Source organism: Astatotilapia calliptera, chromosome 14 (assembly GCF_964374335.1).
Source record: "Astatotilapia calliptera chromosome 14, fAstCal68.1, whole genome shotgun sequence".
Taxonomy (NCBI): Eukaryota; Metazoa; Chordata; class Actinopteri; order Cichliformes; family Cichlidae; genus Astatotilapia; species Astatotilapia calliptera.
In genome coordinates this window covers 11619361-11632745 of record NC_137435.1, presented here as the reverse complement: position 1 = coordinate 11632745, position 13385 = coordinate 11619361, and the positions used below count along the sequence as shown (strand labels likewise).

General features: G+C 42.1%; 1 protein-coding gene across 17 annotated transcripts in view; it reads left to right on the top strand.

The window, feature by feature from the left end:
• The window catches only part of synrg (synergin, gamma), a 60064-nt gene extending 47205 nt beyond the window's left edge, over window positions 1-12859 (top strand). For 10 of the 17 annotated variants that reach the window (XM_080289267.1, XM_026191406.2, XM_080289266.1 and 7 more), the window contains 8 exons: window positions 806-969; window positions 1108-1161; window positions 1880-1976; window positions 3219-3367; window positions 4060-4170; window positions 4303-4341; window positions 8918-8950; window positions 11852-12859. In XM_080289267.1, the coding sequence (XP_080145393.1) occupies window positions 806-969; window positions 1108-1161; window positions 1880-1976; window positions 3219-3367; window positions 4060-4170; window positions 4303-4341; window positions 8918-8950; window positions 11852-11983 (779 nt within the window). In that variant the 3' untranslated portion in view covers window positions 11984-12859. Of the gene's footprint in view, window positions 1-805; window positions 970-1107; window positions 1162-1879; window positions 1977-3218; window positions 3368-4059; window positions 4171-4302; window positions 4342-8917; window positions 8951-9363; window positions 9556-11851 lie in introns of all 17 variants that reach the window. The other 7 variants (XM_026191397.2, XM_026191395.2, XM_026191407.2 and 4 more) reach the window with 5 other exon arrangements.
• The last annotated feature ends 526 nt before the right edge of the window (window positions 12860-13385 follow it).

The following is a 13385-nucleotide window of genomic DNA, read 5'->3' as shown; positions in this document are numbered from 1 at the left end:
GACTCTTCTGACCAGCTGTAAGTCCTTGGCCCTGCACTCTGCTCAAGCACCCCGCCCCCACAGACAAGGCCCATCAGATGTGTAATAAAGCTGTCAGACATTAGATGGTAGTGTTGAGATGACAGCTCCACTCTCTAATGGCAGCGACTGTTGAGATGGATTAGCAGATGCCCACAAATCCATAAGCAGAAATTAACCGTATCCACTTAGAGGCTATTCATTTTCGAACCGCTGTTTGCTGCTGTTATTTTTCACAAAATAAATTATTACAGTTTCCTGCACTGTAATCAAAGCCTCATGTAGATTCATTTCCCTGTGCTGAAGTTAATGTGTGTGAAGAAGCAGGGCTTGCTAACTCCCCTTCTTCCTGTGGCTCAGTGACCTGATCACAGTGGGGCTTCTGGTGTAGGCTGAGTAGTTGTGTGGTGATGGTGGGGTTGAGGGTGGATTACCTGTGTGTAGATGGCGCACGCACACATGTGCTCACAGCTAACCCCACTGGAATAGTCTGGGCTTCACTTGTGTTTGTGCTCGTGCTTGTTGTGGTACCTTGCCAGGGTTTTTGTCCTTCTATAAATTATTCATACCTGCATATTTGTGCCTCTGTTTTGTACCTAATTATTGTTTGTCACAATTAAGTATTTACGCATGCCGTCCCTGTCTGGGAGGAATTAACTACAAACAGAATGGAAGTAGAATGGTTGGAGACAAACAGGTGCACAGCCCAAAATGAGTTGCATCGCAACATGTCGCTGAATTGATATTTCTCTCATTTCTCTTCTTCTCTGCTCCGTCTTTGCTGCAGGTTCCCACAAGCGCAGTCACAGTTTGGGTGAGAAGGAGATCAGGCGTTCACCCCCGTCTCCGGCGCCAGAGCAGCCCTTCAGAGACCGATCCAACACCCTGAACGAGAAGCCTGCACTGCCCGTCATCAGAGACAAGTACAAGGACCTGACTGGAGAGGTGGAGGTGAGGAGGGAACCTGAATATCAGTAGATTTCAGCGCAATACCAAGGACTGTTAAAGCTTCAAAATACATAAATGCCCCTTTTTGTTCTCTTCTGTTTTCCCTTTGTGTTCATTTGAGATAATTTTGTGCTGTTGCAGGAGAGCGAGCGCTACGCCTATGAGTGGCAGAGGTGCCTGGAAAGCGCTCTGGAGGTTTGTGTTTGTTTGTGTCCTGTATCTGACCTCATACCTGGGAGAGACTTAATTGTGAGAGCGACAGCAAATGTTCTAGAGCATAGGTGTCAAACTCTGGCCCGCGGGCCAAATTTGGCACGCAGCCTAATTACATTTGGCCCGCGAAGCCATACCAAATTACTATTAGAGCTGGCCTACTGGTATTATACAGCTAATATATATATTGTTTAGTATTAAGCTTTGCTTGTTCCATATTCAGTTTTTCAGCAAAACTTGTTTGAGTCCATAAGAAAAGATTCATTCTTATATCTGGAGGAAGATTTTTTTTTCCCCAATAAATATTAACGTTAGCCCGCGACTTTGTTCCAGTTTTGAATTTTGGTCCACTGTGTATTTGAGTTTGACACCCCTGCTCTAGAGTAATTAAGATAACCAAAACACACTGAAATGTTTTTTTCAGCCAGGATTTTACCTGTCACGTATGTCTTGGGATATTTTATTTTCTTGAAACTTGCAAATATAACTTCAGGACTGTTGTGTTTTTAAAGCTCATCAAAAATTGAGGATGTTGCAAAATGTCTGCTGGAATATTTACTTTTCGTTTTAATGTGTTTGACATTTCAATCCCGGGTAAAGGCCATAATTTTAACACTTTACTGTTGGATGCTCATTATGAGTTTTATAAGCAAGACCAGTGTGTATGTAATAACGCCAGCTTCTGTCCTTCCACGTTAAGGTCATCACCAAAGCCAACAACACCCTGAACGGGATCAGCAGCTCTTCTGTCTGCACCGAGGTCATCCAGTCTGCTCAGGGCATGGAGTACCTGCTTGGTGAGGAGCTGCACTAATGCACACGCAGACACAGCTACTACTACCACTACTATAAACACACCGGGGGCCTCATTTATCAAACCATATAGGGAAAGTGCTCTAAATCTGTGTGCAACAACCAGCACTTTGCACAGTAAAATGTCCATTCATCATCCACACACCACAGAGCAACCTTATATATTGTAAACCACTTTCCTTTCAAATGCCTTTAAATAGGTCTCATTGCCACCAACATGAGAGTTGGAGGTCCCGATCAATGAAGTAGCACTAAATAGAACTGTTTATTTAGCATGTTTTCTGGAAGAGTGTGGACACTGACAAAAAAATAAAAAAATCAGTGCCGCAGCTGTTCAGGTCAAAGAGAAGTAAAGAAAGTACATGTAAAAAATAGTGTCGATGACCACAGAATAAAAAAAAATACTGCCACAGGAGTAAGACGGTCCACCTCATCAGTATCGCCTGTGGATGGAAAAATTGCTTCAATAATTGGTGAGGTGTCTGTGGCAGAAATCATCCCTGAAGGTGATGCTTGACACGGTCGGTGAACCTCCACAAAGCACAGAGGGGGCAGGGCCATCATGAGTAACCACTTTATTTTATAGTGTGGTGATTGTTTTGGAGTTTTATGGCCATGAGTCTCACACATAGAACTGAAAACACAAGCAATTTTATACCCTCCCCTGCAGCTGAGGACACTAGAAAAAATCAGAACCAAGATGACTTGTGAGTTCATTCGGATCGCCTCTATAGAACAAGGGCGAAGTAATGGCAAGACAATGCAAATAACATTTGCTGATTACTCCTCACTCTTTGTACGGAAAGGTCCCTGCAGTCCCTAAAAACAAGCATTTCATGCTAAAATGTATCTATGAGTCGAGCTCAGCCCTTGAATGTTTGATGATATTGATAAATAACACTATGACCTGGAAACATTTGCACATAGAGAGTTAATACTTCCACATACAGTTAAAAAGAAATGAGGCCTTGCGAGCCTCAGAGGCAACAAGAGCCTGTTAAAGAAGCCGGTGTGTGGCCTTAACGCCCTGTGAAGGACAGAAAGGACAAGATTAAGATGAGCTCTGGTGTGATGGCTTATCTCTGCCCCGTCTGACAAGGTCCTGCTGCTTTACTGTTTCTCTGCTTTTAATGAGCCGAGTGGCTAACACGTCACGGCTAAGTGCTCAACACCGACTAAGAAAGTGTGTTTCTGTGACATGTGTGCGTTTGTTTTCTCCCTCTCAGGCGTGGTGGAAGTGTATCGCGTCTCTCGGCGTGTGGAGCTGGGCATCAAGGCCACGGCGGTGTGCTCTGAGAAGCTGCAGCAGCAGCTGAAGGACATCAGCCGTGTGTGGAACAACCTCATAGGCTTCATGTCGCTGGCTAAGCTCACTGTAAGTTGCTATGACGTTTGTACGCACTCGCCAAAAGGCAGGACAGATAGATATACAAACAGATTCATACACTTGGTTGCTTTCTTTTTCTAGTGGAATTACGCACTGATAACAGAGCATTGACGTTCAGTTAAAAATGCAAGTCCTGCCAATAACATGATTGAGTGTTAGTGAATCCAGTATTGTCGGTCCATTAGGATAAAATCAATGATTCATTGATTTGAAAGCAATGCAGATGGAGTCTTTTGGTAGGCCGCTGTTTGGATCAGCGGGGATGACGAAGACTGTAAAGATTTATTTACCCAGCTGTCTCCAAGTATCTGTAAAACGGGACGCAAGAGGAGGACTGTTCTCATCCACAGAGCCAGCAGACGAGGAATACTGTTTGTAGAAGATAAAAATGATTTAGCATCTTGAGAAAGGAGGCAGAAACAAAATGCAACAAATGTTTAATTAAAGCAGGGATGAAGATTTCTTTCCTTATAAAGGAGAAAGATGTAAACTCGAGAATTGTTTGTTTTCAGTCTGAGTAGCCAATGTCGTGCCAAGTCTTTATTAAAAAAAAAAAGTTGATGCTCGGAGATGTTTACTATAAGCCGACTTGTTCTCTCTGCTGTTATTATAAGAATAGAAATGACTACATTTTGCCCTGCGGCAGGAAGTAAAACGTCTGTGTGTTTTTGTGTGTCTAGCCTGATGAAAGCTCCCTGGATTTCTCCTCCTGTATTCTGCGGCCGGGTATCAAGAATGCAAAGGACTTGGCTTGTGGGGTTTGTCTGCTCAACGTCGACGCTCGCAGCAAGGTTTGTGTGCATGCACACTCACACAGAGTAACTGTTACTGGGTACTGTTTTTTGTTTTTTACACACATGATGCTGTGCTCATCCCCAGCAGATAACAACTGACATTTCTTTGACTTTGAAACATTTTTCCAGAACAAAGAAGAAAGCACTATTGGACGTCTGTTTAAACGAGTATGAGACAGTCAACTGTCATCCGAATCTCATTCCACTCTTTCCTGTTGGGGTCCTTGGGGGGCCTATCCTCCTCTTACTGACGAGCCCTGCGGGGGGCCAAAGTGACAGGATTCCCTCCTCTCCACTGCTCTTCTATCAGAGCTGTTTTCTGCCTAGACATGCACATCATCATAAAAACCCCACAAAGTACCAACCCAAATCTAAACCCCAACCCCTCACATTACTTTGCCTGTCAAGCTTTGTCTTCTTGCAGCACATATGATGCAAGTAATATTCATTTAACACGAGTTCATAGGGAAGATCAAATTCTTTTCACCTGTCACATTGCAGACTTTTATGCATGTAGTCCTCTAGTTAGTTAGCTAACTGTCACCATAAATCTGAGCAGAATCCAGCTGACGTTTATGAATTTTATGTTTCCAACTCAGTTGTTTGATAGCTTTCTGTAGATCGAAAAACTTTAAAGAGCCCCGCGTAATGTAACAAAAGATTAATGAGCATAACAAAATAGTTCTTGAATTATAATTTCCTCCTAGTTAGTCGTAGTGTGATTGGGATAAATGAAAGAGATGCAACAGCATGCTTCATATCTTTTATTATTGCAAATAGATTAAAATTATCCCCAGAGCTGCCAACCTCGGCTCAAAAAACCAGACGGCTCAAACTCAGCTGTACGGCCCAGTTTGATCTCAATTCAATTTTATATAGATGTCTCAAGCTTTATATTGTAAGCTAAAGCCCTACCATCAGACAGTCACACACTCAGTGACTGTGGGGAGGAAGAACTCCCATTTCATAGAAAAAGACCTCCAGCAGAACCACTGGGGTGGGGTTGAAAGGAGAAAATAAGAATAGAGACGGAACCAAATATAAACTACAAGAGAGAGTAGACACAGAGTTATTTATATGTGTAGCAGCATATATACGCATCAGTAATGCAAAGAGGAATAGAGAAGAAGTGCTGAGTGCATCATGCGTCCCCCAGAGGCTTAAATAGAAGAATAAGCAGGGAACCACCACTTTTTTTTTTCTCTTCTCTTTTACTCCACCCCCAGTAGATTGTTGCCTCTTGCTGAGCATGTTTCTGCTAGAGGGTTCATCCCATTAAAGAGGAGCTTTTCCTTCCCACTGTCGCCAAGTGCATGCTGACTGGGCATAGTCTATTTGCTGGGATTTTTCTCTCTATTACTGTAGGGTCTTAACCTTAAAATATAAATTGCATTGAGGTGACAATTTTTGTGAATCAAACAGAATTTAACTGCAACTGAGGTTTATAGTCACCTGATAGGGTTAAGCCAGTGGTGTTAAACATAAGGAGTCTTTGCAGGGCCTTGCAAAGACTAATTCAACCTTTTGAAAGGCTTTGAAAGAAGGAGGGCATACATTTTTTCATAGGTTTTACAACTTTGTCTACCAATAAAGACCTCCCCCATAGCCATCCATACTACTAATTAGGCAATAGATAAACAGTTAAATGTAATTAAATTTGATCTGATGGTGATGCTATAAAAATGATCTGCACGTTTAGAGTCACCACATTGAACCTGAAATTAAGCGATTCCTTCAAAACGTCTATCAAGCATATGGAGGTGTTGGATATATAGTTGCAGTATGAAGAGACTTGCTTCTATTTCTGATAGAACTTTCCTTTAGTGTTACTCCAGAAACAATACAAATAGTCCTGAAAGTGGTGCTGCAAAGTCAGTGTTTCGACAGTTTTTCCTTTGTAAACTCTCCAGACACTCTAAATGCCAGGTGTCACTCCTATTAGTGCCCCACAATGTGAACAAAGTCAGAGCTTGACAGGCTCTGATCAGACAGTCACTGCAGGGGAGACGGTGGGCAGACAGTCACTTTAGGTCGTCTCCCTGCTTTTATGGTGAAGTATGAAGTTAGAAGTGTCCACGGATAACAATGTGCGCTCTTGAAGTAAATGACAGAGAGGGAAGATGTCACTTTGGCACCTCGGGGTGGGTTTTTTCACCCTGTGATTGCTTCCTCAAGGTCACAAAGGTTGTTACTTTGTCTTGGAAGGGTTTCATTTTCTATTCTGCCACCTCCATCTCAATGTAGCTGCACACTTTGCCACTTTGAGCTAACAACCGTCGGTGTTTCTAATAACTGTTCAGAGAGCGGGGCAGGATGGCGGTACCTCTTTGCCTAGGGTGGTCGTGATTTTCATCGACGTGGGCCATTAAGGGTATTCTCGGACCCTGCGGTTTAGAGGGCAGGATGGTGGCGTTGATTGTTTCTTGCGATCCGTCTGCTGCTCTGCCAGAGCCAGATGGATAGTCCAGACAAGATAAGGCTGACTGAGAGGCATCTAGGCTGTGAGCAGATGTGGCTTACACATTAGTCATAAGCAGGGAGAACGGCGGATAATAGACCTGCACACACAAACGCACTCTCTCTCACCTCTCGCTCCTCTGTGCGCAGAGGCAGTCTGAAATTAATGCAGTTTTATTTTGTCTCTGTGCCACAAGCATGAGATTAATAACCCATCTTTTAATTACATTTTTGGCACAAACCACCCTGGTAAGACTGTCGAGCGGAGAATAGCATCCCCTGCGAGTATAATGAAGTGAAAGAACAGCTTTGGCTACGGCAGACAGCACCGATTGTTGCTTTGTCCCTCAGTGAAGAGGTGCCGGTTTGTTTTTCGACCAAAGGTGCAGGCGGGTGGAGACGTTGATGTGGCATCAAAGAAATGCGAAAAATGCTCGACAGCCGATGTGCTCAGTCTCTCCTGTTCAATTCATGTTTTGAATTCTGATATTATTCTCGATTCAAACAGAGCCAAACAGTCGCTTTCAGCCAGACTCACCATGTTCCTGTTTGGCTAATGTTCTCTGGGTTGTCGCACCTTTTTTTCTTTTTTTGGTTTAAATCATTCTGCATGTTATCTTTGGGTTAAGGGGCTTGGATGGGCGACTGCAAACAGCTTCATCTCTCCTCAGTTTGTCACTCAGAAGCAGCAGCAGTTTCACCCTAAGTGATACTTTTTGGCTAATGATGCTCCAGCTCCTCCACTAAACGATAAATGCTAATTTAGGCATTTACAAGGAGAAGGACTGGAAAGGAGTTTAAGCTGAATAATTTAGCATTTTTGGCTATTTATTTTAATGCAGCTTTTTCAAGTGCCTCAAGCATTTGGATTATCAAGTTGAATGTGTGTAGTTTTGACAGCAGCACACGGGAGTTTGGACCACAGCTTTGTTCTTAGGCTGCCCATCTCTTTCACAGCATGTTTCCATCTGGTCGAGGTTAGCGGGGCTCCTGCACAGACAAAGAAAGTCAGGGAAATTACTTACCGTGCAATACCGACATTAAAGAATTTGGGAATTGAAAGAGCACTCTTTGAAAATGTTCAAAAGTACAAATTCGACAAATCTGAAGCTGAGAGAAACTGAGAAGTTGACTTCTCAGCGACTTCCTGTGTGGAAGTGACATAAATTAGCGAAAATCATGTCCCCATCCCAACTTTATTTAAACGTGTTGGTGCTAGCAAATTTAGACTGAGCAGATATTTAAATAAGTATGTTATTTTGTTGTTTTTGTTATATTGTTATGCTTAAGTCAACATTGTAACATTAAAATTAGTTCCAAATTATCACATTGTTTACATTGTACTTCACTTTTTTAAATAGGGTTGTGCTAAAAGTAACATTAACCTTTAGCATTAACCTTAAAAAGTAGCGCTCGATTCCAGGTCTGGTGATGTATCACCGACAACTTGTAGCTTTTTTTTTTAATCTCACAGTAAAGAAAGCTGTCAGTGAGGGCAGGTTTCTGTTTGTGCTGGCTTGTAAATCTTTGAGTCATTGATGTGTTTTTTTTTTCACCATGTAACACATGCATCCACATGCTTTGTTGTTTTCGATCAATAACCCAAATAACAAATATATTCGGTTTATTATTGCAGAAGAAAACCACAAAACAGAGATGAAGCTGTAGCTTTAAGTCAGCTAATATAAAGCTGCTGCAATACAGTTTCAGGCGATTGGCTGATTGTTTCAGCTCTAACCAATCATGCTGTTGTACCAGCAACACGGCAAAAGATGGCAAGATCAAAACATGAGGGACTGGTAAAGGTCCTTTCTTGGTTTTCTCCCAACATTTCAGCTTCTTTTTGAGCAGGAGACGTCTGATTAAACCAAACCTTTGTTCTTTCAGTCTTCAACCTTTATTTTAATGTCAGTTGATAACTGTCATTTTAAACACAGACTCTGGTTCATGTGAGGTGCTGCCGCTGCAATAGCAGCTTTTCTCCTTCTGTCTACAACCCAGATTTGTCTACAGGACTGGATTAACTGTGACAAACCGCGCTGATTTGTTTCAGTGAGCATACTGGCCAAAATCTTCAGTCAATATTTTAGATCGATCGAGGCAAAATCTCTTGAATTCTGAGTTGGAAAAATGTGTAGGAGCCCCGAGGGTAAAAACTTTCATGTTTTCACCCAAAAACATGCTGTGAAAAGTGGTGAAACGGCTGCTCGCTGCTTATTCTGTGCACACTTTGCTCTGGGCGCTGCATGAATATGCTTCACCTCTCTGACTGCTCTTGTGCTTACAGGCATTGACTAAAGGCAGGGAGAGGAGCTTAAGGGTAATTATGCCTTGTTTTTTTTTTTAACTTCTAATAAAATAGTTTGCATTAAAGCTTGATTTTCATATCCGAACAGATAGAGGAGCCAGGACCTTTACATGCAGCTGAAAGGTCAGATGAATTAGCAGAGTCTCTGTTTTATCTGACAACTCCAGCTTGAAAACATAAAACCCACACTGTAGTGTCACAGCAGGCTTTTATTAACCTTTATTTAACCAGGCATTAGAAACAAATGATTTTCCAGGGCAGGCTGTGTACAAGGCTCTGTTTAGTTAAAACAGGTGGATATTAGCCTCCCTTCACTGACACACAGGTGAACTCTGGAGCAGGAAAGGCACTGCAGCGAAAGCAGGGGTGTGTTTTAGTTTGACCACCCTTTCATTTTGCATCCTCTCCCTCCCAACATTTCCCAGCTTTGGCACTCCTCTAAGTGCAGGTTTGTGGAAGCAAGTAGGCCAGGGCACAGAGGGGTCTCTGAAAGGAAATCGCTCCTCCAGTGAAATGTGAGCGTGTGGAGGAAAAAGCGAAAAGTGGAAATGTGTCATTCGGCTCGTCTGAGAAAGCCCTTCATCGGGCGGAGCATCTGTGCCGCAGACTGCATTCAGGCAGGTGGAGATGTATTTGACTTAATGGTGTGTTGTGGTGGTGTATTTCTGCATGCGTCTCCCCTCTGCTTCTGTGTGGGAGGCTGTGATTCACTGCACATGACTCATTCCTCTCTCCGGCTTCAGCTCCATTATTTCACCGGGGATGCAAACTCCTAAACTGCACATCACACACATTAGCATCTCCTGATTGCGCCCACCGTGCCGCAGCTGGGCCCAGTGAAATCGCAAACTTGCATCAGAGCCCGTGTGTGTGTGTGTGTGTGTGTGTGTGTGTGTGTGTGTGTGTGTGTGTGTGTGTGTGTGTGTGTGTGTGTGTGTGTGTGTGTGTGTGTGTGTGTGTGTGTGTGTGTGTGTGTGTGTGTGTGTGTCAGTTCGACACATTTCATTTTCTAAATAGCTCCAGTTCAGGCAATGTTTTTCAGAATCAAATTGCATTGTGACGCAGCAGGCTTTACGGTGGGGCATTGTTATCCTTTTTGTCTCAACAAAATAAATGAGGTGATCCATATTTGTTGATACAAGTACAGACAGTGATGGAATTACAGCGTCTGCAGTCATAGCACGATCAGATTTTTTTTTCTCCTTTCAGTTCATTTTATGTTAAATCTTTGGGGAATAATTTTGCTTTATTTTTGCCCCATTTAGCAGTCACTTGTGGTGTGTTTGGATCCTCTGATCAGGTTGTCAGCAGGTTTAAACAGGGGATTGCTATCATGTTTTTATAGCTTCCTCTCATTTTTCAGGGAATTTTTCAGTTTTGGTCCCCCCCCCCCTCCATTTAATATAAAAACTGCAGACATGGCTTCATCTGATTAGACATGCAGCTTCAAACATATCTAATCTTCTCCTGTGTTTTGATTGAGCTAAATCAGCATGCATGAAGATATCTATGGCTGTTTTGATGGCTCTCATGCATACCTCCAGATTTAAATAAAGAATGTCATCTGATGCCCAGCTGTAAACACGTTACTTCAACACATTATTTTCATCTTGGATGCATATTTTGTGTATAAAGAGAGGACTACACAGCACCTCTCATCTTAGGTCTCTCTAAATGTCAGCCGGTGCACATTTATTTGTTCCAGCACATTTACAGAAATCCCAGGGGCACTGTCATCCTTCTTGAGTTTTTATATATATATATAACAGTGTAAAAGTGTCACAGCATGCAACATCCCTTGATTTCAACCACAGTCACATTTTTTAAATATGCAGAAAATCTTTAGATTTAGTTTGACTCCTTATAAACAGTCAGATTTAGTTATGATCAGTGAGATGTTCACAGCATGTGGCTCTCACAGCATTTCTGTAGATAGAACATTTGTACCAGTTGGACTATTATTCATACACTATTTTTTTTTTCTTCTTTTTCTTGTGCTCTCATATAATTTTATGCAGGCCATTTTTAACGACTTGAGTTTTTCCCCAGTAGGCGTTGCCCATGTTTATTGAAATGTTTTGCTCGCCAGAGGCAGATTTTCATCCTGCGTAACTTGGCTGTAATTTACTGCAGGGTCACCTACATTGAAGCTGTGCTGTGCTGTGCACCGCTGTGCTGCTCTCAGAGGATAGCTGATTCATGCTCTGGATAAGCGTGCTGCACATACTTTTATAAATACCTTCAATACAGCTGAGTGGTAATGGCATGTGTCATATTTCCCAGTTAATTAAGAGGCTTTTATGGTTGGACTGGTGCGAGCTCCCTGCAGCCTTCCCAAAAAAGTAGATTTTAAAAGCTGCTTTCAGATGCTCGCTTACTCACAGGGGCAGATTTTTTCCCCCCCTTAAATATTTGAATTTCAGTCTCTACAAAAGTAGGCATAGAAATAACTGCATTGTGGGGTTTTCCATCTGAGGATCACGGCCTTCGGTAGATCTGACATGGACTCCATAGCGTGTCTTTTTTCCTCTCCCCCTCTTACCCACAACCACAGAAGACTGTCCCTCCCTCAGCTTGGTTCTCCCAGAGGTTTCTTCCTCTTAAAAGGGAGTTTTTGCTTCCCACTGTCACCAAGGTCTTGTTCATAGGGGGCCATCTGATTGTTGCGGTTTTTCTCTATTATTTTAGAGTCTTTACTTTACAATGTAAAGCACCTTGAAGCAACTGTGGCTGTGATTTGGAGCTATATAAATAAAACTGAATTGAATTCAAGTTAATTGGATGCTGCTGCAGGCTGCTTTGTGCTCGTCAAAATAAACTAGCCTTTTTTCCCTTTCAGCAGCATTAAAATGAAGTCCGGGTAAAGCAGGTGCACACACAGGTTTATAATATTTCACCCTTTCACTCTAACAGGCGTTCAACTCGGAGACAGACAACTTCAAGCTGATGTACGGGGGCCATCAGTACCACGCCAGCTGTGCCAACTTCTGGATTAACTGTGTGGAGCCCAAACCCCCGGGCCTCATCCTGCCTGACCTGCTCTGAGCTGCCATGGTAACGCAGCAAGAGCTAATTACCACCAGATAGGTGGAGCGGCCACTCGCCTCACACCAAGAGCAAGAGGAGGACATCTACAGTCACTGGATTCCTCTAGATTTTTTTTTATTATCCTGAAATCTCACCCAGACTGTGTTCATTTGCAGATCTTTTCCCTGAATAGTTATTGGTCGGTTCATATGGTTACTCTTTCGTTCAACCATACAGGTCAGCAGTTGAGGTCATATTTAAATCTGTTTTTAATGCTGCTTTTGACAAATTATTTCTGCTGACTATTCGTGCAGAAATGCAACAATATTAATAAATATAACAAATCAGTGAATCCTATTTAAATTATTAGGTGTGCAATATCCTTATAACACTGGCAGAGGAGGTTTTTGCTTCTGTTTGTATATTTTTTGTTTGCAGTGAATCAGACTTAATGAATCATAAGTCTACCATTGAATTACTTGAATTGTATTTCTGTCTCGGGTCTGTTGGATGAAACTCTGTGGCTGTTGTGGTTTTAATGTCTTTTTGAAAATCTTTAACATTCAAACCATCTCTGCTCTGCCGGAAGGCAGGCGCCTCTCTTTCTCTGCATTATGTTTCGCTGTGTTGAATGTCTTTTGCACTGTTTGTGAGGAAACTTTAACACCTCTTTGGGTATTTAAATTGTATTTTGTAGGTGTTGGGGATTTGACGGGAATCTGTTGTGACTTTCTGTGTTGTTGTTGTGTGCAGAGCTGAAATTCTGGAAGTATTTACTAATGCTGAATTTGAACAGCAGCAGCATTTTCTGTATATTACAGTGTCATGCTGCAGCTTTGTATTAATCACCCAGCTGTAATGTGAATGTTATGTAAATAAATGACGTGCAAACTGGTTAAAGTGTCGCAGAGTTAATGTAATTATCAGGTTTACAGGTCATGCAGACCAAGTTCACCTGAAGGACATGCTTGTGTGCACTGTGGCGTTTCCATGCAGACACAAGAAGCTGGAGGGCATGTGTCCATCCACTCTGAGCATTATGTTCAGCCTTTAATGAAGCCACTTATTTAGCTCGGGAGCCGTACGTAATCGTGAATGAAGAAAGTATAACTAACCTGGACTGAATACACATCAGTTCATCATAATTTTCCATAAAGTAACCAGCTTCTTCTGAGGAAAGCAAATACTTCTGAAAACGACATGTGTAGTTCTAAAGTAACTCATTACTTTGGTGAATATAATTAATGTTACTACTCCATTACATTTTTTTTAATCACCTTTGGTCTTTTGCCACATAATTGCCTGAAGCCAAAGTTCTGCATATAAAATCCCTTTTAGGATAAAAAGAAAATACAAGTATTTAATGCAAGCTCCTTGAAATTTGAAAAAGTCACGCACAAAAAAATTGAAAGACTCTGTA